Here is a 26922-nt window from a genome sequence, read left to right as displayed (position 1 = left end):
ACTGGCCAACTTCTCTATGAACTGACGGCCTGTCCGCACATTGCGTTGCAATCCTCGTCCAAGTTATATGCCCGTGTGACTGTTCTCTTAGTAAGTGACTATGATGGATACTGCTGTGATGTCCTATTCATATCAATGGAACAACGCTGCAATCATCACAGCTGGGTAAATATAGGCTACGTTCACAGAGGAGATCAGGTGAAGAAATGTCTCCCAACTGAAAAATCCAAACCATGTATCTGAATGGGGATGTCTCTCCAGCAGGAGAAACTCTGGGACTTGACCTGTCCTTCCTTTCTCCAGGAGATAAGCGAAATCAGAGATGACCGGTAGACATTCATTACTCCTTCCTTCTTAAAAAACATAAGAATCAAGCACCTTTCTCAAAAGATCTGCATGGCTCTGAACCAGCTCTGCGTATTTCTCCTTCAGCTTGGTATATCGCTGCTCATTTGCTATGGATTTTCCTGAAACAGAAAAAGAAAGAGGTTAATCATTAATTTATATGATCTTCACATTAGCAGCCCCCAAAATATTAGCTCATTAAAGACATAGGCAGTGCTGGCGCGACTGATAACCGCTGCCTACACCAGTGATGGCGAACTTTTTAAAGACTAAGCGTTCAAACTGCAACCCAAAAACCCACTTATTTTATCGCAAAGTGCCAACACGGCAATTTAACCTGAATAATGAGGCTTTAGTTTACAAAAAAAACTCATACAGAGTATATGCTTCCCATCCTGGTATATGTTACCCTATCCTTGTATGTTTCCCCCTCCTCCTTGTATATGCTTCCCCAATCCATATATATGCCCCCATCCTAGTATATGCTCCCCCATCCTTGTATATGCTCCTCCAATCCATGCATATGCTCCCCATGCATGTATGTACCCCCTAACCTAGTACATGCTCCCCCATCCATGTATAGGCCTCCATCCTAGTACATGCTCCCCTATTCAATGTATATGTACCCATCCTAGTATTTGTTCCCCTATCCTTGTATGTGCCTCCCCTCCATGTATATGCCTCCATCCTAGTATATGCCCCTCATTCTTGTATATGCCCCATCAATCCATGTAATTGACCTCATATCCTTGTATATGCTCCCCCAATTCATGTATATGCCCCATCCTTGTATATGCTCCCCCATACTTGTATATACCCCCACTACTACTCATCTTCCTTCCTCTCCCCCGCCGTGTCTTCTGAAGCTTGCAGATGGCTTCAGTGTCCAAGCGACAGGGGCGCATGGTGTCACTGACAGACACCCAGTCGCGTGTACGCCAACGTCAGCTGCTGGCCTCTGATTGGTCCGCAGCGTGAATTGCGACAAGTTGCCAGACCCGTTTCACAGATACATAACGGTAATGGTGCAGGGAGGGCTCTGTGTTCCCCCTCTGGCACGTGTGCCATAGGTTCGCCACCACTGGCCTACACCCACATGGAGGTTTGTCTCTCAGCTATCATCAGTGTTATACCACTTTGAATGAGTTTCTGGCTTGGTATTTATCAAAATTTCGGATCACAATAACCAAACTGAACCGCAGAACGAAGTTTAAAAGTCCTTTTTACAACTAAGCGAATGATATATAAAGAAAACCCCAAAAAACAAGACAGTTCTTAAATGATTAAATGATGTTAATCAAAACTACAACTCATTACGCAAAAAACAAGCCCTCATACGACTAGGTCAACAGAAAAATCATGGCTCTTGAAAGGCAAAATTGAAAAAAATATATATATATGGCTTCACCAAGAACTTAACACGTGGGTTAGGAGCTTCTATCTCCATATATGTTAAATGAGAACAGGGCCTGAGGAACATTTCCTTTCCCTAGGAAAGCTAGGCAATAAACCCTGTGGACATCAAAGCTATGATAAGTGTGCTATTTGCATATTTCTGGACACATTCCGACTAGACATGTCCAGCCTCGCTCAATGCAAGTGTATTGAGCAAGGTTGCGCATGTCTAGTTGGCATGTGACTGCATGTATGCAAATTACATACTTGCAGTCATGAGCCTGCCGAATGCCATACAGAGCGACTGCAGACTTGTACCATAAAGCCAGGAACCCTTTAGGCTGTGTGCACACGTTCCAGATTTTTCGCGTTTTTTTTTGCTAAAAAAACGCTCACATTAAGCATCCTATTAAAAGAATGCAATCCGCATTTTGTATCCATGCTGCGTCTTTTTCCTGAGTGGAAATGCATTCCGGAAAAAAACGCAGCATGTTCATTAATTTGTGGAATTGCGGGGATTCCGCACACATAGGAATGCATTGATCCGCTTACTTCCCGCATGGGGCTATGCCCACCATGCGGGAAGTAAGCGGATCATGTGCGAATGGTACGCAGGGTGGAGGAGAGGAGACTCTCCTCCACGGACTGGGCACCATATAGTTGTTAAAAAAAAAGAATTAGGCTGTGTGCACACGTTGCATTTTTTTCGCTATAAAAACGCTATAAAAAGCATACATTATGCATCCCATCATTTAGAATGCATTCCGCAATTTTTGTGCACATGATGCGTTTTTTTCAGTGAACAAAACGCATCGCGGTAAAAAACGCAGCATGTTCATTAATTTTGCAGATTTTTTGCGGATTTCCCACTATATCATTGCATTGGGAAATCTCCGGAAAAAAAAGCAAAAAATCCGCAAAAAAACCGCGCAAAAAAACGCGTGCGGATTTCTTGCAGAAAATGTCCGGTTTTGCTCAGGAAATTTCTGCAAGAAATACTGAACGTGTGCACATAGCCTCAAAATAAAAAATCGTGATATACTCACCTTCCGATGGCCCCTGGAGTCCTCCCGCCTCTCAGCGGTCATGTGACCGTGCCGTCATCCCAGGTCCTTCGCACACAGCATCCCAGCCGCCGCGTGCACCGCTGAGGAGATCGGGTGACGTCGGAAGGTGAGAATAACTATTTTTTTATTTTTTTTATTATTTTTAACATTAGATCTTTTTTTTACTATTGATGCTGCATAGGCATCAATAGTAAAAAGTTGGTCACACTTGTCAAACACTATGTTTGACAAGTGTGACCAACCTGCAAATCAGTTTTCTAAGCGATGCTACAGATCGCTTGCAAAACGCTAGTGTTTAGCGGAAATTTCTGCGGCAATTCCGCAACGTGTGCACTTAGCCTTAAGGATGGGATCAATAGGCACAAATCGATTTTTACAATGCAATGATCATTGAAGAGTATTTTCGATCAATTAAATTACAAAATTTCCCAAGAGGATAAATGATCTAAACATTAGCTGCTTACTTTCTATTTCAGTCAGGCTCTTCTGGGCTTTCTCAGTATCCTCTCTCTTCCTATTTAACTCCTCCAACTCTGTGCGTAGGAACTCATTTTCATCCACTGCCTGCTCCCTCAGATGTTTCTGCTCTGCTAAATCGGCCTCAAGTTCTTGGATTCGACCCCTCAGATTGCTAACCAACCGATGACTCTGCAATGTAAAAATGTGATTATTATCATACTGAAAAATATATTCTGAGAAAACTAATATTATTCTACATTGCATAACACTTATCTGGTGACCACAGAGTATGGGCGAGTGCAGAGACAACTAAAAGAGCTCTGCAGTGTGAGGCCTGACATAGACAGCTACAGCTCCCAATAACTCAGCTTTCATGACTCTTCTGAATATGACAAAAAGTTGTGGTCACCAATGAATATGAAGCACACCTTGTAAAATATCTCCTCAAATAAAGCCCCCAATTCATTAGGACCGCCGTTGTTTGGTCAGTCTGTACGAGGGGGCGTGCTAGAGTCAGAGGCGCCTGATTCATTGGAAGGTGCACACCTCTCATTGAGTCAGGCATGTCTGATAATTGTCATGTGTCTCCGAGCGCCTCGCCACAAATCTCACTCCACTCAAGAACTGGAGTAAGACTTCTGGCGTAAGGCACGACGCAGCTCCTCATGAATTTGATGAGTGGGAATTGTCACACCCAGCAATGCCACCACCCTGACCAAGCTACTCCCAATTTGGAGAACATGGCGAACACCTATGTGTAATGTCAAAAACGACAACATTTCAGCGTTGCACAAAATTTTTGAGTCTTTTCAAAGCATTTTAAGCCATAATTCTAACATCGTCGCTTTGATGAATCAAGGCCAAAGTGTTTATTAAAACCATTTGGATGCATATAGGCCGCGATTCATCGAGACCGGCGTTGTTTATGTTGGACGTGATGAGGGGGCTGCTGGGGTCAGAGGTATAATCAAAAAACTCCGGCACTCAAAAAAATGTCTGCAATTAAGATTTATTCAGATGCAATCCAAAATTCATTCATATGACGTTTCGGTCAATAACTTAGACCTTCCTCAGACGGATTGCTGTGAAGGAAAAGGTATCAGCTTACATAGCGCATGGTATAGGATAAGCTCCTGTGAGTAATGGCGCTGCTGGGGTCAGAGGTGCCTGATTCATTAAGAGGCGCATGTGCCAAAAACACTGATGAATCAGGGCCATAAAGTCATGTTTGATGTACAAAAGCACATGGCACAAAAATAACCAAATAAAAACAGGAAAAAAAAAAGAATGCAAAATTAAAACAATGCCAGAACAGGTTTAATGGCACCTGTTAGTAAGACTCAAGCTAAATAAAAAAAAATAGACTAGTTTATGATTAATTACCAATTATGACTAATTAAGAAATAAGTAGTGGTGAGGTGTTTTTATTATACTTTTCCTCTGATTATTCCACTCCTGGTTTTGGCTTACAAATACTGATGTAAAATACTGACCAAATACCGAACGTGTGAACCTTTTATTATTATTATTATTATTATTATAGCGCCATTTACTCTATAGCGCTTTACATGTGAGGAGGGGATTTTAGCGTATATCTATGCCTGCTCATACTGTGAGAGGTATAGATTTATTTTCTGACTTTAGGACAGTCTAAAAAGGAGGCAAATTGTTAAAATGGTGCACGAATTCTAATACATTTGCACAATTTACTCTACTTTTACTTTAATCTTCACAAAAGTCCCGATTCATCATTGCTGTTTTTCCAGTTTTCTGGAGTAATTTGTTCTTTATTACTCGTTCCTCCCCCAAAAAATCACAGACATATGAACAGCCCCGTAGACTAATACAGGTACATGTTCTATCCCTGAAAAACATGATAGAATTTGCACCTGAAAGACATGATGTCTGAATGAGGCCTTAAACAGAATCGGTCGATGTGCCCCAAAGTTAATTTGTTTGGCCAAGTGTTTCCAGTGAGGCCGTTATGCCCAGTTAATTAGAATAATTAGATAATGTGCTAAACGCCTGTAGGATGTATAACATATGTTCTTCAATGACTTGTGTAATACTAGACGCAGACGACATAGGAACTAGAGCAGCACTTATTCACAGTGCGGAGGGCATTGTCATCATTTTGTCATGTCGAGTTCTCCATTCGGGCAGAAGACGCCGTGCAGCAGATGTCCGCACTTCTTCTAGGAGATACTGCTGTAACGGCAACTGCTAATGTGGCATCAAAGTGCGCACTCAAGAAAGAGATTGCTCCTAGTTTAACACTTGCTTTTGTACCCAGGGAAGTCTTACCTCTGCTTTGAAGTTTCCGAAATCATCCCTTAGAATGGCAATTTCTTTATACAGCTGTTCTATGAGCCGATCTCTGAGTAATGAAGGAAATAATGAAGATCTTATACAAATCACAGCAAGCAACAGAAAGTATGGAGAAAAAATGAGAGTGTTCACTTTAGTTGTATCACAGTTATATCGTAGGGATAGTACCGCACTGCTTATTAACTATCCTTACAGCAGGTAATGGGATACAATTAAAAAATAACCAATACTCGTGTGTAATTCTGTGCTGCTCTGGTGCCAATTTCCCGGTGGTCCCTACTAGATGTTATTTTCTTGTCCTGCTGCAATGATCACTTATATGATCCTGCCCGTGAAGGCAATCATCGGCCTCAGTAACCCTGTGTCGTACATGAAATATATGGCGCAGCATAGTAAACAGGTTGGAACCGTTGGATAGGTAGCGCCAGTAGGGAGGAGGATTGTACGGGGGAGCCTGTGACAGGGCTGAATAAAACCGCAAGATACCTTTGAAAATCAGTCCTGGATGTAGTATTTTGCTTTTATGCATTTGATTGAAGAATTATTACTGAAGGAATGAAGATAAATGTCGCCATTGACAAAGCCCATATCCACTAAGGCTATGTGCACACGTAAGAAAAGAGGTGCAGAATTTTCTACACAAAATCAGCATCTCCTGGCAGCTGCGGATTTGCCACAGTTTTTATGCGGATTTTGTGTGGTTTTTATGCGGAATTGATGCAGATTTTGCCACTGCGGATTTTTATCATGGAGGGGTGCAGAAACGCTGCAGATCCGCACAAAAGAATTGACATGCACTTCTTTGAAATCCACAGCAATTCCGCACTGATTTTTCCTCACCATCTGCGCAGCTTTTTTTTTTTTTTTTACCATTGAATAACATTATACTGTACATCACAGTGCGGATCTGCAGCGTTTTCTGCGCGGAAAAATCAGCTGCGGATCCGCAGCAAATCTGCATCGTGTGCACATACCCTAACACTACTATATAGTCCTTCCGCTTATTTGTCTGTCAGCCGAGATCTAAGCAGAGAGAAAAATTCAGCAGTCGGCAATGGAGCTTCTTGTTGATGTGGCTCATGGGAGTGAGGAAGATGAGAACATGGAGAAAGGGCTAAAAGGGGGGTCTTGCTGTGTGAGGGGAGAAACCTGCAAAATGTAGCTTACTGGGGGTACATGCAAGAGTGGAAGATGAGTACATGGAGAAAGGGCTCAAGAGGGAGTCCTGCTATGTGGCAGAGTCATGGTCTCTGCTTTGTGAGGGGGCATCTCGCTCTCTCCTGTGTGAGGGGGTCAGGAGTCATCTTGTTCTCTTCTGTGTAAGGGGGTATCTCGCTCCCCTGTGTGAGGGGGCATTTCGCTCTCCTGTGTGTGGGGGCATCTCGCTTTCCTGTGTGAGGGGCATCTCGCTCTGCTGTGTGAGGGGCATCTCGCTCTGCTGTGTGAGGGGCATCTCGCTCTCCTGTGTGAGGGGCATCTCGCTCTGCTGTGTGAGGGGTCAGGGGTCATCTCGCTCTGCTGTGTGAGGGGTCATCTTGCTCTCTCCTGTATGAAGGGGCATCTCGCTCTCCTGTGTGAGGGGGCATCTCGCTCTCCTGTGTGAGGGGGCATTTCGCTCTGCTGTATGAAGGGGCATCTCGCTCCCCTGTATGAAGGGGCATCTCACTCTCCTGTGTGAGGGGGCATCTCCCTCTCCTGTGTGAGGGGTCGTCTCGCTCCCCTGTGTGAGGGGTCAGGGGTCATCTCGCTCTCCTGTGTGAGGGTGGCATTTCGCTCTCCTGTGTGAAGGGGTCATCTCGCTCTCCTGTGTAAGGGGGCATCTCGCTCTCCTGTGTGAAGGGGTCATCTCGCTCTCCTGTGTAAGGGGGCATCTCGCTCTCCTGTGTAAGGGGGCATCTCGCTCTCCTGTGTAAGGGGGCATCTCGCTCTCCTGTGTGAAGGGGCATCTCGCTCTCCTGTGTGAAGGGGCATCTCGCTCTCCTGTGTGAAGGGGCATCTCACTCTCCTGTGTAAGGGGGCATCTCGCTCTCCTGTGTAAGGGGGCATCTCGCTCTCCTGTGTGAAGGGGCATCTCGCTCTCCTGTGTGAAGGGGCATCTCGCTCTCCTGTGTAAGGGGGCATCTCGCTATCCTGTGTGAGGGGGCATCTCGCTCTGCTGTGTGAGGGGTCAGGGGTCATCTCGCTCTGCTGTCTGAGGGGGCATCTCGCTCTCTCGTGTATGAAGGGGCATATCTCGCTCCCCTGTGTGAGGGGTCAGGGGTCATCTCGCTCTGCTGTATGAAGGGGCATCTCGCTCTCCTGTGTGAGGGGGCATCTCGCTCTCCTGTGTGAGGGGGGCATCTCGCTCTCCTGTGTGAAGGGGCATCTCGCTCTCCTGTGTAAGGGGGCATCTCGCTCTCCTGTGTGAGGGGGCATCTCGCTCTCCTGTATGAAGGGGCATCTTGCTCCCCTGTGTGAGGGGGCATCTCGCTCTCCTGTGTGAGGGGGCATCTCGCTCTCCTTTGTGAGGGGTCAGGGGTCATCTCGCTCTGCTGTGTAAGGGGGCATCTCGCTCTCCTGTATGAAGGGGCATCTTGCTCCCCTGTGTGAGGAGTCAGGGGTCATCTCGCTCTCCTGTGTGAGGGGTCATCTCGCTCTCCTTTGTGAGGGGTCAGGGGTCATCTCGCTCTCCTGTGGGAGGGGGCATCTCGCTCCCCTGTGTGAAGGGGCATCTTTGCTCTCTCCTGTGTGAGGGGGCATCTCACTATCTCATCTTTGAGGGGGAAACCCGCTTTCTCCTGTCTGATACAGGAAAGATATATATCTTGGTACTGTGTTAGCCAGTAGATAGAAACATGTTTAGAATTGAGAGTCCTCAGTGGTTGATACCTTTTAATGGCTAACTGAAAAGATGGTAACAAATTGCAAGCTTTCGAGACTACACAGGTCTCTTCATCAGGCATAGACTAATACAAATTCTTAAGAATCACATATTTATGCACAACATAGCACAGAAAAAAAAACAACTTGTCATCCCTGGGTTATTTTTGTGTTTTTTTTTCTGTGCTATGTTGTGCATAAATATGTGATTCTTAAGAATTTGTATTAGTCTATGCCTGATGAAGAGACCTGTGTAGTCTCGAAAGCTTGCAATTTGTTACCATCTTTTCAGTTAGCCATTAAAAGGTATCAACCACTGAGGAATCTCAATTCTAAACATTTTTCTCCTGTCTGATGAGGCATCTCACTCTCTCCTGTGTGAGGGGAGAATCTTGATGTTTGCAGTTTGAGGGGGCATCTTGCACTCTCCTGTGTGAGGGGGTATCTTTTTGATCTAGGAGGACACCTTGCTATAACTAATAGAATGTGAGCTAATATGACAGGGAAAACTGTTTACTGTGATTAATCTAAAGTTACCAATTGTGGCCCTGCCCTGCAGCCTCTTATGGCTCACTCATGACTTTTGAAGCTTGCTCAGTCATGGCTTAATTTTTTAATTTTTTTTTGCTTCTAAGTCCTGCTCTATAATGGGTCCAATTATAAAGAATGATAAAAAGTGTAATAAAAATGTAAGCTATAAAGCTACCACAAAGTGGATACGTCCCCAGGTTTCACAAAACAAACTGCATGCATTATTAAACAGTTCTCTTAGACCTGTCAGTAAAGCTGGACGGACTCATTTTAATATTTGAGAAGCAAACGTTTGAAAAAAGATTATACAGCCATTCTGCCATGGATTTTTTAAGTAAATGCAGCAGACTCATGAAGTCCGAGACACCAATATATCCATGTGTTAAGATTACATTGAGCAAAGCGAGAACCCATAGCAGATATTTGAGGTTCTAAGGTCTATAGACCACGGATTTAATCAGAAATTGAAATCGTAATGAATGTTTATGACTTCACTTTTGGCTTCGAAATAAACAGATTTATATTGTATATCTTTCTGTCCTCCTCTGTAAAAGTCATATATTCCAGTCTCAATGTTCAGGATAGTGTCTTACAATTTCACTCCAAAACTAAACAAGTTATCATTCCCTCCGTCCATTTCTTTGACAAGTCTTCATTTGGGTAACATTTTATTTCTACAAAACTCTGAATATGTAAAATCCCTGTTTGCATTTTCTGGTATGTTTTTCTTGTGTAGTTAAGGGGCTAGCTGCAGTCATATAACCCAGTCTCAGATCACAAAATTCTTTCCATCCCTACTCAACAAAATGATTTAGTAGACCTTACAATAATAAGGCCTAAAGTATTTCATCCTTCTTTGACGCCATGTGTCACCCATAGATGGTGGAGAAAAGGGACTCAAGAAAAAGCAATCATATCCCTGTCTACACGTTATTTTCAAGCGCTGAATCCCTCATGTCCTGATATCAGTCCTTACTTGTCATCCCTGGTCATTCCATTCTGGCTACTGAAATTGAACGGGTCATTGCTGAAAGAGCTGCCGAATAGGTCATCAAACTTATTTTCAGGTATACTCTAAAATACAAACAATATGCATGATGAGCCAGAGCACAGATACTATACAAAAGAAAGTGTAAAAGTGTACTTGGATTTCAGCAAATAAAGGTCATTTTTTTGTACATCCATAATTCCAAAAACGTTGGGATGCTGTGTAAATTGTAAGGAAAACAAGAATGCAATGATTTGGAAATCTCCGATAGCCATATTTTATTCACAACAAAATATAGAACTCAGACCAAAATGTTAAAGTTACACATTTTTTCATTCCATTTGAAAAAAATTAACTCATTTAGAAACTGATGGCAGCAACACATCTCACCAAAAAAGTTGGGACAGAGTTAAAGCACCACTCCAGAAGGGTTTTTTCAGCACTGAAGTGGCGCTTTAAATGTAAGTCCCCTGCCCCCCGGTCTTGTACTCATCCTCCGGCATCTTCACAAAATATATAATTTGTTGTATATATATAAACAACAAAGTAAAAATGACTTGTGAAAATGTTTCGTCATTTCTAACTTCTTTTAACGGATTCAGACATTGAAAGCTATGAAGAGGCTATATGGAATTACCTGGCCACTCATCTGGCGCCTCCCGTTTGGAAGATAACACTATCTTATATATGTATTAAAGGGAATCTGACAGCAGATTTTTGCTATGTAATCTGAGTGCACCATAATGTAGGTGCAGAGAGACTGATTCCAGCAATATGTCACTTTCTGGGTTGTGTTCTGCTGTTTCAATGCAATCATTGTTTTATCAGCAGGAGATTAATACTACAGGACAACTGGCCCTGTGTCTTCTAGTCCAACCGTGCCCTCATGTACACAGAAAGCTGTGGTATGTGCAGGTTATACACAGCTCAGCCACTGATCTCTGCTAGATCTGAAGCAGAGAAAATTGTGATTGTATCTTAACTGCTGGATCTAGTGATACATCACTGGAATCAGGGTCTCTATCCATGCCTCATGCTGCTGTCAGATTACATAGCAAAACCTGCTGACATATTCATTCTCTTTAAGGTAAGCACAGCTTTCTATAGCAACCTTTTTGATGCCTGTCAACTAATAATCTTTTTTACCTGGTGAGAAGTAGAGTCCATCCCAACAAGGTCATCAGTCTCCACTAAAGTTTCGCTGTCGGGTGGAGAATTTTCTGTAGGTATGAGAACCACCGGGCTAATGTGCTCAGATAAGGCAGAAGCTCGCAAGAAGTTTGGTGGATTCTACAGAGGAGCGAATAAATAAAATATATACGTGTGTCATGATTTATCCTTCTACAATTAGAGAGAATGGTTCTACAACATATTTATAGATTTTTCTAACCTCTTGGAAGAAAGCCATATTCGTATGAGTCAAACTAAGTAGATAATATCAATTTTATTGGGGCACTGTAGGTTTAGTGGTCACACGGTTAATGTAGCTGCCCAGAAATTGCACATCAGCACAGCCTCCTGTTCAGGAAAATCTGTGCTAGGCTTATTCCCAGATGAATGGAGGGCAGAGATCCGGACTCTTAGCCATAATGATGCCACCTTTTCCTAGTGAGAGGACAGCAATATACATAGTTCTCACTAGCAGCTATACATGTATGGTACATCATGGTGCCCACACAATCAGTGACAGCCACAAAGCCGCACTAATGGTGGGGACTGGAGAAAACTCCTATCCCAGCTGTTTAACCAGTATTGAGCGCTGATAATGGAGGGATTTCCCTTTATCATCTCCATGAGCCCCAGTAATGCACTCGCCAGGTAGGCAACGTTATGCTGCCATCCAGGTCATGTCCATCAGTTATGTGACCTCTGCAGTCAATCACTGGCCTTAGTGATGCTAAACATGCAAGACGTCATAACGAAGACCAGTGATTGGCTGCAGCAGTCAAATTAAGTCAAAATTGGAGGACATCCAGAGTGGGGTCGTTAGGGCGGCAGGGGATTGGAAATGTTAGTAGAGATTATTCTATTCTGTCACCACATTTCCACCTCTTGGATTTATACAAAATACCTAGCTCTGTATGACAGCATCAATCCGGAGCTCTTAGAGCCTCCCTGATCTATACTTATGAATAAATAGCGTAAAGCCACTCTGATTACTGTAATTTTTAGCTTTCTCCTCACTTACACTCCACCTCTGAACGCCGGCAAACGGGACTGAGCTGTGTGCTGAAAAATGAGTCCTTTCCATCATATCCCGCCTCTGTGAGTATCACCATACAGACTATTTATCACTGTACTACAGTTTTTTGGGGGGTGAAGGAAAGGAGTTTTTTTTATTGTCTTTTATTTCACTTCACTTCCACATTCTAAAAGCCATAACTTTTTATATGGGGTGCATAAAAATTATCAACTTTTAATTAAAGGAGTATTCCCATTTCCAAGATCCTATCCCAATATGTAGTAGGTGTAATAATAATATTCAAAAATACGTCCAATTAGCAATGTAGTATAGTTTTTCTGATTCGCTACGTCTCTTTCCTCATGTGCAGGCATTGCAGGACCTTAAGTATCCATGGACACTACCACTAGCAGCTAGCTAACTATCTGTGGTCAGAACTATGGATACCTAAGGTCCTGCAATGCCTGCACAAGAGGAAAGAGACATAGCGAATCAGAAAAACTATACTACATTTCTAATTGGAGGTATTTGCGAATATTAATATTATTACACCTACTACATATTGGGATAGGATCTTGGAAATGGGAATTCAACTTTAAGTCTTTCTATGGTGAAGAGGATGGAACAAACTGCACTCAGCAATAGTTTTTCCATATTTAATTTTCCACCATTCAAATTGACATGAATTCCATTTTCGCAGGTTCCTATTATTCTGCACATCGATAAAATAATAGCACAAGCAACTACACTTTAATTTTCTGCTACATGCTTATATTTAATTAATAAAACTAAAATTACATTTATGATAGGTTCCCTTTATATGGGGAGAAAATAATAGTGATACTCTGGCTTTTAGGGCATTAATCGGTCCGAGATCGGGCTGCAATGCACGGACTGGCCGCAGGTCTCCCAACCCGAGAGTGGCAGCTTTGCAGAAGTTAAAAGGCTGGAAAGTTTCATCCATCTTAATGGAGAATGCACGCATTAAAGAGTCATTTCAAGGTCATATTAATTGTTCCAGCCAGGACCTGGATCTTACAATACAGGAGTAATAACTTCTAGTCTAATGCAAATATAATTTACCGTATTTTTCAGACTATAAGACGTGCTTATCCCCCCAAAAAATTGTGAGGAAAATGGGGGGTGCGTCTTACAGTTCGAATGCAGGCTTACCAGCAGTGGTGTGGCGCGTCAGAGGTGCGGGGATGATGAGGCGCGGTGAGCGGTATGGCGTGAGCAGGGTCCCTTCCACAGGTGAGGTGACGCCGCTGCCCGGTATCCAAGGAGAGCAGCAGAGCCAGGTAAGTCACGGCTTTCTCGGTGGAGGCGGCCATCTTCCTGAGGCCGCGCGTGCGCAAATTGAGTTCTCTGCTTCCTGGGGCTTCAGGAAAATGGCCACCGCGATCCCCATCTGTGCACGTGCGGCCTCCCGCAGCCATTTTCTTGAAGCCCCGGGAAGCAGAGCACTCAATGTGCGCACCGGTCTCAGGAAGATGGCCGCCGCCTCCGAGAAACCGATGATTAACACAGCTCTGCTGCTCACCTTGGATACCGGGCCGTGGCGTCACCTCACCTGAGGAAGTGACCGCACATCTGCCACCACCACAGCACTGCCTTAACCCCCCCAATGGACACCAGGCCGTGGCATCGCCCACCTAAGCAAGAAGGGACCCTGCTCAGGTGCACGCCGTACCGCCCACCGCACCTCAGCATCACCGCACCTCTGCCAACACCATGCCTCCTGTGACCCTGCTCTACCACCGCCAGCCCTCAGGTAAGATACCGTACCTTAAATTCGGACAATAAGACGGACCCCCATCTTATAGAAAATCTTTTTTTCTGCAATTTTCAAGTCAAATTTGGGGTGCGTCTTATGGTCCGGTGCGTCTTATAATCCGAAAAATACAGTAATTAAGAAAAGTAATATTGTTGATATACTTGTACATGCTTATGTATGTATTGTTATTGTTCACATTTTCTTCAATAAAAATTATTCGATTTAAAAAAAATATATAATTTCATTTTCAAACCTTCACTGTTCCTTGGATAATTCAATTTTAAAAACTCATTTTTTAGTCCTTTTATTAGTCCTTAATCATAAGACGAAAAATGATGTGAAGGTGCACGGTCTCACCTCTGGAAGCTGCGGAATCTGGAGGAGCCGTTTGAAGTATTGCAGGTTACTGGAACGGTAAAACAAATCCTTCAACCTACGAGAAAATGAAAACTGAGAATTACATTCCTAACCAAAAGGAAGTTACTCATCACAGATCATTGCTGGCGCCACAAGTCCTGACTGTCAGCCTGACAGCATGTAAGGGAGAAGTAATTACTAGAGTTGAGCAAATTTTTCAAAATTCAGTTCCGATTATTATCGGCGGTGAATATTGTTTTTGCAACACAGCCGAACGTCATTGGAGGGAATGGAAGTAGAAATGACCAAATATGTTCGGAATCGATCATCAAACATAAATTAAGGTACCAATATGGCAAATTCAGATTCGGCCACCGATTCCGAACATATTCGCTTTCTAGTAACTACTCCATATTTAAGGGTTAATTTCAGTGGAAATGTTTTGATCTTCTAATATAGCATACATCATGTGAAACGATCATTCTGGCAAAGTCTGTGATCTCATACAACTAATGATTTCTTAAAGGGGTTGTTCATCACTGGAGACTTGTTTTTACTTACCGTAAATGCATTTATTTGGGCCTAAAAAACATTTTTGCAATTCGGTCTCATTAATAATTTTGCACCGTTTGACTTGACTTGACTCATGCTGGTTAAACCAGGAGATCAGGGCTGTATCAGCACATCTCACACATCTTCACCCTTAGAAACTTGCTCTAAACTATGGCGGGGGCGTGTTCTTCTTTCCTTTGAGTGTTGCTGCCTGCTTGTGATTGGTCAGCATCGTACAGGAGGAAGTAGTACACGCCTCTAGTGAAAACTATCTGATAACACCCACTTGAATGTAACAAAACTTAACTCATTAGGATCCAAATACTTACTTTTATTACCAATATCTCTACATTGGAGAGACGAAATTAAATTAAAAAAAATAAGATGGTGTATAGTCCTCTCTAAAAACAGACATGTAGTCTAAGCTCACACGTTGCATATTTCGCATGAATTCTCAGCACATATTTGCATGCATAAAAATCCACATCACAATACAGTACCAGCTAAGTAGGCGAGATTTCATTAAATCTCATCTATGCATTGCAGATATTTTTTGGCAATATATAAATCCTTTTTGTGGGTTCAGAGTGGAATTTCACCCTTTGTTATGGAAACACATGCAGATTTTACTGCAGATGTGCTGCGAAAAAATAAACACCAAATATGCAGTGTGTGAACTGAAACTGCAGAACCTTTACAGTCTTCAGCCTGAATTTCCCATTTCTATACTTACTTTTGAAACTGTTCCATAAACCGATCTCGATGACCCTGTAACGTGTCTGTAGGAAGGCCTGAAAGACAAATGACATCGCTACCATTAGTCATTTGCATGTATCCCAGTTATACCACAGGTACAGGACATTATGTATTAGAAGCAATAGAACGTCCCTAATCTGGTGTCGTCTGCACTAGGCGAATATTTATGCTACATTACAACACCCCCAATTCATACTTGTGATAAAAATGGAATCCAACTGTTTGAGTAATCTGTACACGTGAATGTACCCTATGTGGATTTTCCACTGCGGATGTAAATCAGCATCAAAATCCACGAGTTGGGTTTAAATCGAAATTCTGAAAACTGGTAAAGGGTTTTACTACACACATCATTAATGAGATCTAATAGAATCTTATCCACATTGCTGTTATAATATACTACGGAATTTCTACAGGCAAATCTGGATGGAAAATCTGCAGCATATACACCATAACATACCCTTAGTGTTAAAGGGGCTGTCCAGTGCTATAAAAGCCTTCTTAAAGAACCATCTTGGCTACACTTTTATATTACTAATATGTTTTCATTAGCTGCACTGTCCCTTTTCATGACCACACTAACCGGATCATCAGCACTTCTGTGGCCATCATATTCGGATGCCATATGATCCGAATATGGCAATGATTTCTGCTGTCAGGGCTGAGCGATCCATGAATACTCGGTTGGGAGATAATCAGAACCCAGAAATCATGACTGGTTACTAATTGCATTTTGATGCTGAGACACATGAGCTGTGGCTAATGAAAGCACATCAGTAAAATAAAACTGTAGCCATGATAGCTCTTTAGATGGATCTTCGCTGTGCTGGAGAGCCCCTTTAGAGACTACTGTCGGAACGGTTATTGCCAGTGAAAAGTTACAGTTTTATTTTACTAATATGTTTTCATTAGCTAAAATGTCCCTTTTGATGGATGAAGCCACAGATTTCATGTCTGCACTATTGGGATCATCGACACTTCTGCTCACGCCATGTTTGGATGCTGAAATCATTCATGATGTAGAAATGGGATGCGGCAGAAGTTCACAGGGCATCCGAATGTGACATGAGCAGAAGTGTTGAGGATCTGAATACTGTCGGCACGGGACCTCAGCAAAATGGACACTGTGCTGGAAGAAAGCATATTCGTAAAATAAAACTGCAGTAAAATGGCTCGCTAGAAAGACTCTTGGAAGTGCTGGAGAGACTTTATAAAAGGAACTGTCTGAACTTTTATTGTCAGGGAAAAGTTGTGTCTTGAGGTTGTAGCATTACATTGCATCAGTCCAAATGAAAGGACATCCAAGTAATTCAAGCACACAATGGGTCCACCACCCATACAGACAACTCTCCATTCTGCCAGTGACCGGTCCCGAGCAAGTGACGTCTATGAATACTATACGCCATAACAGAGTATTTAAGAAAAGCTGTTATCATGGCACAAGCCCCTATGAGAATACACTATTGTTCCATTAATCCCCCCCGGGCTTTATAATTGTAATATTTGCAATGGTCTGAATATTACAGAACACCTTTAGGTTCGGGGCACAAGATGACAACACTCTCCACTACATAAATTTCCATCAACACAGGCACTAAGTACATGGATGCTACTATAGATCCTGCCCAACTAGAATACCTACTGTATATAAAGTGTAAGTGCTGAGAACATTTATATAGAAATGATCCAATCAATCAATAATGTTTTCTGTCTTAACCATGAAAATAAACACATACTGTATAAAGTACAAATGCTGGCCATATGGAAAGCATCAAATCAATCCTAGGTCCGAGTCCTCATTACTGAAGTAAACACATACATACAATTTTTTTTATTTTACAAAGGATTCTTAAAGAAACACTCCCATAATTTTTTTTAAAATAAATCTGTGTATATGTGCATGTAATGTAATGTGTGTATTAATATACTCACATACCTTCGTCTTATCCAGGATCCATCACCGTTCTGCTCCTCTTCTCAGTGATGTCCCTGCTCTGCAGACTCTCTGGGTGACACTGCGCTCTGCGTGACCCAGAAATGGCTTTTACAATGTACAGTAAGTCTATGGAGCATCAGAATGAGACTTTTATTGTAAAAGAGATGCCCAGCTAAAACACACAGAGCATAGAGTGAGCCGGAGAGTCTGAAGAGTGGTGATATCACTGAGAAGAGAAGCAGAACTGCGCTGGATCCCAGAGAAGAGAAGCAGAGTATTTTAATATATTCACACTACATTACATACATATACAGAGATTTATTTAAAAATAATCTTCATGGGAGTGCTTCTTTAAAGTGATGGAATGCCACTGTATGCATCCAGCTGAAGCACCTGATGTGTGCATTTCCTTAAAGGGGTTATCCGGGGCTACTTTATTTTACTTACTATGGGACTAAGAACTAGTTAGATGATAACTGCCTTTCAATTCTGCCTGCTGCTGATCTCTGCCAGCTCAATCCCTACTGCTCCTGCCAGTGATGTTTCGGCTTCTGCTGACACCTTGTCAACAGAGCAGCCTGGAAGAGGAAGAGCTGCACTGTTGACGTGAAGCAGCAGAATCGCTGGCAGGAGCACCCTGTGACTGCTCCTAGCCAGGTAAACCAGGCAGGTAGGTCTTCTGAGGCATACCAAACAGTGTCAGAACCTCTCCTCTCCATCTGATCTACCTTGGCGCTTGTGCAGGATTTTATTCGCTAAGTCTTATCTATAAATCAATCAAACCTTCTATTTCATGGTCAGATTCTTCACCAGGCCTGGGCAGATGGGCATCACAACTATCTAATTATAGACTGACTGATCTTTTGAAACCCACTCTACGTTTAAACTCTTTATTGCCATATGACAGCTACTCAACTATGGCCCTCATGATTTTCCATAGGGCTCACATTTCCCCAGAGGTCAAATCTAGGATGTCTCTATTGGCTCATCCCTCTTGTCCCAAATGTTTACACTCTCCAGCTGACATCTTTCATTGTCTCTGGGATTGTCCAAAGATACAGGAGGTTTGGGATATGCTTCTTCGCCATCTCACCAACACCTTCAATATTCGCTTTACATTATCTCCGGAATGGGCGTTATTTAATATTCTCCCACGGCGGCTACCCGCAAGAGTATTCTGCATTTGTGGGCACAGGACGCAACCTCTTCACTAAATCTAATTTCTTTGAAGGTAACGTATTTGTTTAAAGTGGATTGGATTGAGTCCATACTTCATAAAGAAAGTCATACGGAACGTTTTTTCCTCACATGGTCCTCCTTTATTGATCTGCAGCCACTATCGGTGAGTCAAGCATTACATGGTTGCTTTCAATTCACCGACTGGTATATGAGAGAACTTATTTCTGGTAACACACCTATTAGGCTTACCTAATTAAACCTGCAGGGTTTCAGATGTTCCTGGGGGGAGGGGGGAAGTTGGGGTCTGGACTGACTGTTATACTGAATAACCCCATCTTCTTTTGAATCTTTCAGGCTACAATTTCTGGATATCATGCAGATCAGTGTCGCCCCCCCATAGTTCAGAGAAGCTCAATTGCATACAGTCTAAGAAAAACGTGGATTTCTCTGTGAGAAAACATTGGATTGCAGATATCAAGATATCATTTTATTTAGCTTCCTCTGACCTATATGTCCATATAGATGACTTAGGAGGGCTGATCCTTCTGACAGATTCCCTTTAAGCAGATGAAGTTTTTGAGAAATTCAAAAACGACGTGTTTTCAATTGGAAATTGCTTACGGAAACCCTCCGTTTGAAGGAGTTATTTTTCCTGAAGCAATTGAGTTTTTAAAACATTTTGGGAGAGTTTATTCCTGAGGCTTTTTTTTTGCAGCCTTTTGATTGGTTAGTGCTTAGTTTGGAGAGAATTCCATAAGGATCTTGCGGCAAAGAAGTGAAATGTACTCTCTTTTTTCCAATAGGTATTTTTCAAAACTTGAAGTGGAAAAAACACTAACAATCTCTGCAAAGGAACAGGATTAACAATTAAATTAATATAAAGAAAAGTTCAAGCATTTTTTAAACGATATTTGTGTGTTTCTTTGGATCGCCTCCTTTCCAAAAAAAAAACAACAACTCCTTTCTAAGTCTGGTATAATCCTAGACGCACTACAATTTCTGCAATATAATGGGTTAAATACAGAGACTGGCTATTAATTGGGGTCATGGGTGACTGGTATTTACTGGAAGAGACTTCTGATTGACACATTTTAGTTTTTCCTGTTAGGCCTCCTCAAAATCAATTCACTTTTATATGTTGTGAAAGTGCAACCTAAAGTCAGAAGAGCTCAATCCCCCCTCTCCGGGGTCTACAGACTAATGTGGAAAGGTCTGTAGAGTTTTATAGCTAATGAATCCGCAGCTCACACTAACAATACACAGATCACGTACGGATTCTTTTATTACTAAACCTTTTCCCAAACATAACGAGAAATTCAACTCCGAAATAACACAGAACGCTTGTGGAAGCCTTCAAAGGAGAACTCTCACTTCAGCACTAGAAAAGAATTATTAAGCAACACACAAATGTCGAGAAAACTGGCCCAGATGTGACTGTCCTGAGCACGTGTATTGTCGCTATAGATTTCTGAAGCAATTATTTTTTGTATTTTTTGCACCCCAATCTCCTTGCTCTGTGGACACAGCGAATATTAGGCCGGGGTCACACTTGTGAGTGCAATGCGAGAAACTCGGGTGAATCTCTCGCATCAATACCCGGCACTTGGGACCGGAGCGTGCAGCTCCCTGTATTTCTATGCAGCTGCACACTCCGCTACCGAGTGCCAGCGGCAGTGCCGGGTATTGAGGCGAGATACTCGTGCGGGTTTCTCACATTGCACTCACAAGCGTGACCCCGGCCTTAGATAAAGACCCGGGACAGGCCAAAACGTCACGTTGCTTGTCACTTTTTGTCCCAATACGCAGCACCACGCTGATTTCATTATTTTGCAGTAAGGAGATTTTTGTGTACTCACCGTAAAATCTTTTTCTCCGAGTCATCATTGGGGGACACAGGACGAATGGGTGTTATGCTGCTGCCACCAGGAGGACACTAAGTTAAACACACACAAAAGATTAACTCCTCCCCTGCAGTATACACCCACAGGCTGGACAATCCAGAGCCAGTTCGGTAACAAAGCAGTAGGAGTAAACCAGTTATCAAACAGAAAACATGTCATAGTCAAAACACAGACTGAAAAGAACAATTGAGCCAACTAGGCTAACAGGGAGGGTGCTGTGTCCCCCAATGATGACTCGGAGAAAAAGATTTTACGGTGAGTACACAAAAATCTCCTTTTCTCCTACGTATCATTGGGGGACACAGGACGAATGGGACGTCCCAAAGCAGTCCCTGGGTGGGTCACCTGAAGTTATAAATGCTGTGCGAGCCTACAACTACAGATGAGACACAGCCGCTTGTAGGATTCGCCTACCGACGGAAGCGTCTGCCGAAGCCTGAAAGTGCACATGGTAGTGTTTCGTGAACGTATGTAGACTGGACCATGTAGCAGCCTTGCAGACTTGTGCTGCCGATGCCTGGTGCCGGATGGCCCAGGACGCGCCGACTGACCGGGTAGAATGAGCCTTGATCCCCGGAGGTGCAGCGTGACCCTTGACACGGTAGGACTCTTGGATGGCGGAACGAATCCACTTGGCAATGGAGGCCTTGGAAGCGGGTAGTCCCTTCCGTGGCCCCTCCGGAAGAACAAACAAGGCATCTGATCTACGGAAAGACGCAGTCCTGGAGACATAACGTCTGAGACCCCTCACTAAGTCCAGAGTGTGGAGCGCCCTTTCCGTGGGGTGGGAAGGCGCAGGGCACAGTGAGGGAAGAACAATTTCCTCATTAAGATGGAAAGAGGAAACGACCTTCGGAAGAAAAGTCGGACATGTCCGCAGAACTACCTTATCCTGGTGGAACACGAGGAAAGGAGGTCGGCACGACAGAGCTGCCAGCTCAGAGACACGTCGAATAGACGTGACAGCCACGAGGAAGACAATCTTCCAAGACAAGAACAGTAAAGACACCTCGTGCAAGGGCTCAAAAGGTGGCTCTTGAAGAGCACAGAGAACTAGGTTCAGGTCCCATGGTTCCAAAGGCATCTTGTAAGGCGGAACCATATGAGAAACCCCCTGGATAAAGGTCCTGACCTGCAATCTGTTTGCGATCCTTCTCTGAAAAAGGACCGAGAGAGCAGAAATTTGGCCCTTAAGAGAGCTGAGTGCAAGACCCAAGTCTACGCCTGATTGGAGGAATTCCAAAATGTGAGGAATAGAAAAACGGAGGGGGGAACGCCTCCGATCCCTGCACCAGGCGAAGTATGCCTTCCAAGCGCGGTGGTAGATGCGCATAGAAGAAGACTTGCGTGCACGGAGCATGGTAGATATCACCGTCTGAGACAACCCCTTCTGCCTCAGAACCCAGGACTCAACGGCCACGCCGTTAAACACAGGGCCTCTGAGTTCGGGTGGTAAATGGGCCCTTGAGACAGGAGGTCTGCGCGATTCGGCAGCCTCCAAGGTACGTCTGAGACCAGTTGAACCATCTCGGCATACCATGTCCTGCGTGGCCAATCCGGAGCGATGAGGATTACTGGAATCCGTTCTGCCCTGATCTTCCTGATAACCTTCCCCAGAAGGGGAATTGGGGGAAAGATGTATGGGAGACTGAAGCCCTGCCATGAGAGGACGAGAGCGTCGGCTCCGAAGGCTGAGGGGTCGTGAGACCTGGCCATGAAGACGGGAACCTGACAATTGAGGCGGGATGCCATTAGATCCACGTCCGGGGTCCCCCAACGAGAGCAGATCTGGTGAAAGACTGCGGGATGAAGAGACCACTCTCCGGGATCGAGGCTGTGGCGACTTAGAAAGTCCGCTTCCCAGTTTTCCACGCCTGGTATGAAAACTGCTGAGAGAATGGAATGATGTGCCTCGGCCCAACGGAGAATTAGCGTCACCTCGACCATGGCCGCCCTGCTGCGAGTGCCCCCTTGGCGGTTGACGTAGGCTACTGCAGTAGCGTTGTCGGACTGGACTCTTACCGCACGTCCGGAGAGGAACTGCTGAAAATGATGGAGGGCTAGTCTGATTGCCCGAATCTCTAAGATATTGATGGGTAGCTGGGACTCCTGCGGCGACCAGCGACCCTGGGTCGAGTGACGCTGGAACACTGCACCCCAGCCGAAGAGACTGGCGTCCGTTGTGACAACCAGCCAGTGCACCGGAAGGAAAGACTTCCCCCGAGTCAGGGAGGACCTCTCGGTCCACCACCTGAGGGATTGTCTGATTTGGCGAGAGAGAAGGAGACGGCGGTCGAGCGAGGCGGGATTCCTGTCCCATACTGCCAGAATGGCGTGTTGTAAGGGCCGGAGGTGAAAAACCGCAAAGGGCACTGCCTCCATTGCCGCCACCATCCTGCCGAGTACCCTCATGGAGAAGCGTAGGGAGTGAGAGCGAGGTTGAGCAAGCTTCCGGACCTCTCTCTGTAGAGTAGATACCTTTTCCGGAGGCAAGAGTACTAGACCCTGAGAGGAGTCTAAGATCATGCCCAGGTAGGGTATGGTTTGGGCCGGGACTGGGGAAGATTTTTTGAAATTGAGTTTCCAGCCCAGGCGTGAAAGAGTATTTATAGTGACATCTACCGCCTCTGAACAGGACCGGAAAGAGGGACCCTTTATAAGAATGTCGTCCAGGTAGGGCAACACCACTATGCCTCGAGCATGGAGAATGGCCACGGCAGCCGCCATGACCTTGGTGAACACCCGAGGAGCGGTGGCCAGCCCGAACGGTAGGGCGACAAACTGAAAATGGTGGCCCTGGACCGCGAAGCGGAGAAAGCGCTGATGAGACGGCAGAATGGGAATGTGCAGGTAAGCGTCTTGAACATCTAGAGATGCAAGAAACTCGCCCTCTTCCAGAGAGGCAATTACCGAGCGGAGGGACTCCATTCGGAATTGACGCACACGGACGTACCTGTTGAGGAGTTTGAGGTCCAATATCGGACGTACGGAGCCGTCCTTCTTTGGTACAATGAAAAGATTGGAATAAAAACCTTGGTACCTTTCGTCCTGAGGTACCGGGATGATGACCCCGTCGTCCCATAGCGATTTTATGGCCTGGAAATACTGACGGACCCTTGCTCTGGGAGGAGGGGACTGAAAGAAACGAGATGGGGGAAGAGAGACAAACTCTATCTTGTAACCGACGGATACCAGATCGCGGACCCATCGGTCGGGAACTACCGAGAGCCACGCGTCCCGAAAGAAGAGTAGGCGGCCGCCAACTCTGTCGGTGTCCTTTGGCGTCTGCCAAGAGTCATTGAGGAGGAGACCTGTTAGATCTGGACCCCCTGGACCCCTGTTGTCTGGGTCTGCCTCTCCAAGAGGGAGAAGGTTTGTAAGATGGCTGGGAGGTTCTGTCCTTACGCTGACCTCTCCCGACGCCAGGTGGCGCGGAGGAAGGATTGGACCAGTTGGAACCGAAACGGAAATATCGGCCTCGGCCCTGTTGGTTGCGAAAGGGACGAAAGGTCCGTTGCTGGGGAAGGAATTTGCTCTTTCCCCCTGTGGAGTCTGCGATCATTTTATCTAGTTTGTCCCCAAACAGACGTTCACCCTGGTATGGAAGGGACGTGAGAGATTTTTTGGATCCTGAGTCCGCTTTCCAGTCCCTGAGCCAAAGGGATCTGCGGACCGTGACAGCATTGGCCGCTGCCTGTGAGGCACAGTTGGCCGCGTCTAAGGATGCGGAAACTACAAAGTCCCCCGCTCTGGCAATCTGAGTGGCCAGGTGAGAAACCTCAGGGGGTAAGTCGGCATGAAGTGCAGTAGAGGCTAAAGACTCGGCCCAATGGGACATGGCTTTTGCAACCCATGTGGCGGCAAAAGAAGGAAAGAGAGAAGCCGAGGAAGCTTCAAAAGCCGAGCGAGCCATCTGATCAATTTGTCTATCCGTGGGATGCTTGATGGACGCGCCCTCGGAGGAAGATAGAACCGCCTTTGTGGCTAGCCGCGACACTGGCGGGTCCACGGAGGGTGACTGAGACCACTCCTTAGCAAGGTCCTGAGCAAACGGATACTTCAATTGCATAGCCTTCTGACCTGAGAAGCGTTTATCCGGACGGACTCTATGGAGATCGACAATGTCCTTGAATTGAGGATGCGTGGGAAAAAACCTATGAGCCTTTGTAGTCCGCCCAAATGACACGGGATGAGCCGCCTTAGACGGGGCTTCCTCCTCTAACTGTAGAGTCTGACTTACAGAGTCTATGAGAGAATCAAGGGTCTCTTGGTCATGACGGTACTCTGGGGAACAGGACACGCTGGAAGCGTCGTCCAGAAAAGATTCCCTGCTATGATCTGGGGATGAGTGACGAGAGACTTCGCTCTCTGAACCAGAAGGCTGATCACGGACCGGAGATATTACCCTGGACCTCTTTCTATATGAGTGAGGGCTTCTGGAAACGGAACGACCTCTGGGCCGTGAGGGGTTCTTAGACCGCGTTACATCATCCTTGGAAGTACCCTGGGTAAGGGACGGCTCACGGAGGGACTGTATCGTCCTTTCCAAGGATGCCACAGATCGAGCAAGGGAGGACGCCCATGCGGGGGTACTAGGTTCAGTACATTCCGGGTCAGAGGCCGGATTATCCTGTGCCGCGGGCATTTCACAGGCAGAGCACAGCGGGGTGGTGTGACCTCGGGGCAGAGAAATCTTGCAGGAGGTGCACACAGCAAAAATAACAGAGTGGGTCTTTCCAGTCCGTTTTTGCCTAGACTGTGACATATTTGCTGTGGAGTGAGCGTACTGGCAGGGGAGAGAGGCAATCCTATTGGGTGCGTCTCACCTAGGATCCGCGGTGGCTTGGCAGGGAGATCCTGAAGCTTTCCTCCTGTCCTGAGCGCTGCGGTGCTGCAGAGCCGCCAGTGCACTTCCTGGTCCAAGATGGCCGCCGAGAAGTGAGAAGGGCGCTTCTCGGGAGCGAGAAGCGCCCAGGGAGGGGGCGTGTCGTGGGCGGGCGGCGGCATGCTTGTGGGCGGGCGCTGTAGTCCGACCCAGGCCTGGAAGCCGCCGAGCCCTCTCAGAAAGGAAACGCTGCCCAGCGGCTATAGAGCCGCACGCTGCCCCGCGGCTGCAGAGCCACCCGCTGCCCCGCGGCTGCAGAACCGCACGTTGCCCCGCGGCTGCAGAGCCGCACGCTGCCCCGCGGCTGCAGAGCCGCACATTGTCCCGCGGCTGCAGGGCCGCATTTAGAAGAGAGTAAGGGGGGCCCCCTGCTGCCAGCTGGTCGGTCCCCGCACTTACCTTGTGCGATGGGACCGATGCTCCATCCACCTTCACCATGATAGGGAGAGGGTGGAGAGCTACTGCCGCCATGTATCAGCCACTATATCAGTGGTGGTGCAGTGGGCGGCTGCGCGGACGCCCTGTCAATTTGTCCGGCTGTGCCCTGGCTCCAGGAGACTTAGGTGGATGATTAGTCCCCATGGTCGCCTGAGAAGGATGGAAGGAGAACGGGACGCTAGGGAACCGTCGCCACACTGAAAGGTGAGCCAGGGCTGGCATCCATCGTTGCGGGAAAGGATACAGGAGGAACGCTCCGTGTACTTGCCCGTTGTTGGTGCGGGAGAGATCAGAGCTAAAAATTTGCCTGTCGCTCCCTTCTTTCCGTTAAATCAAAAACTAAAAATTGGTGGGGTCCTGAGGACCCAAGTGCCTCCTGAGACACTAAGTAAGAACTGGCTCTGGATTGTCCAGCCTGTGGGTGTATACTGCAGGGGAGGAGTTAATCTTTTGTGTGTGTTTAACTTAGTGTCCTCCTGGTGGCAGCAGCATAACACCCATTCGTCCTGTGTCCCCCAATGATACGTAGGAGAAAATAAAAATTCCAACATGTTAAAAAGTTGTCCTTGTGAGTGCGGTGGATTTTTGTATACACTACTAGGTTTACCTGGCTCAAACAGCACCCCTCTACCATGCCGATTGTGCGCTAAGGCTATGTGCACATGTTGAGTAAATGGATGCAGAAATCTCTGCACCATTTTTGCAGCTCTTGGCAGGAAAAATGCAGCTGCAAAAAGGTGCCTATTTGGTGCATTTTTGACTGTTTTTGCTGCATTTATAGTGCGTTTTTGCCTTGTGTTTTTTACTAATTTGAGTGAAGTCAATGGTGAAAACGCAGAGAAAAAAACTCACAGAGAATTGACATGCTGCCGATTAATTTCGGCAACAAATCTGCAAGTCACAAATAATCAACGTGAGCATGACACTTCAGGTTTCTACTTCACTTTGCTGGCATTAGGATTGCTTCAGGCTTTGCTAGCAAATCTG

At 45.4% G+C, this 26922-nt stretch overlaps 1 protein-coding gene across 1 annotated transcript in view; it reads right to left on the bottom strand.

Annotated features, from left to right (window-relative positions):
• Positions 1–26922, bottom strand: part of HIP1 (huntingtin interacting protein 1) — a 173844-nt gene that overhangs the window by 56607 nt on the left and 90315 nt on the right. The window contains exons 9-15 of the mRNA XM_077294376.1: positions 15574–15631; positions 14289–14364; positions 11119–11262; positions 9961–10058; positions 5571–5643; positions 3272–3455; positions 379–467 (exon numbers count right to left, since the gene is read on the bottom strand). Coding sequence (XP_077150491.1) covers positions 379–467; positions 3272–3455; positions 5571–5643; positions 9961–10058; positions 11119–11262; positions 14289–14364; positions 15574–15631 — 722 coding nt within the window. The remainder of the gene's footprint in view (positions 1–378; positions 468–3271; positions 3456–5570; positions 5644–9960; positions 10059–11118; positions 11263–14288; positions 14365–15573; positions 15632–26922) is intronic.

Source organism: Ranitomeya variabilis, chromosome 3 (genome assembly GCF_051348905.1).
Source record: "Ranitomeya variabilis isolate aRanVar5 chromosome 3, aRanVar5.hap1, whole genome shotgun sequence".
Classification (NCBI taxonomy): Eukaryota; Metazoa; Chordata; class Amphibia; order Anura; family Dendrobatidae; genus Ranitomeya; species Ranitomeya variabilis.
The sequence above is the reverse complement of the archived record's forward strand: the minus strand, read 5'-3'. Positions and strand labels throughout refer to the sequence as shown.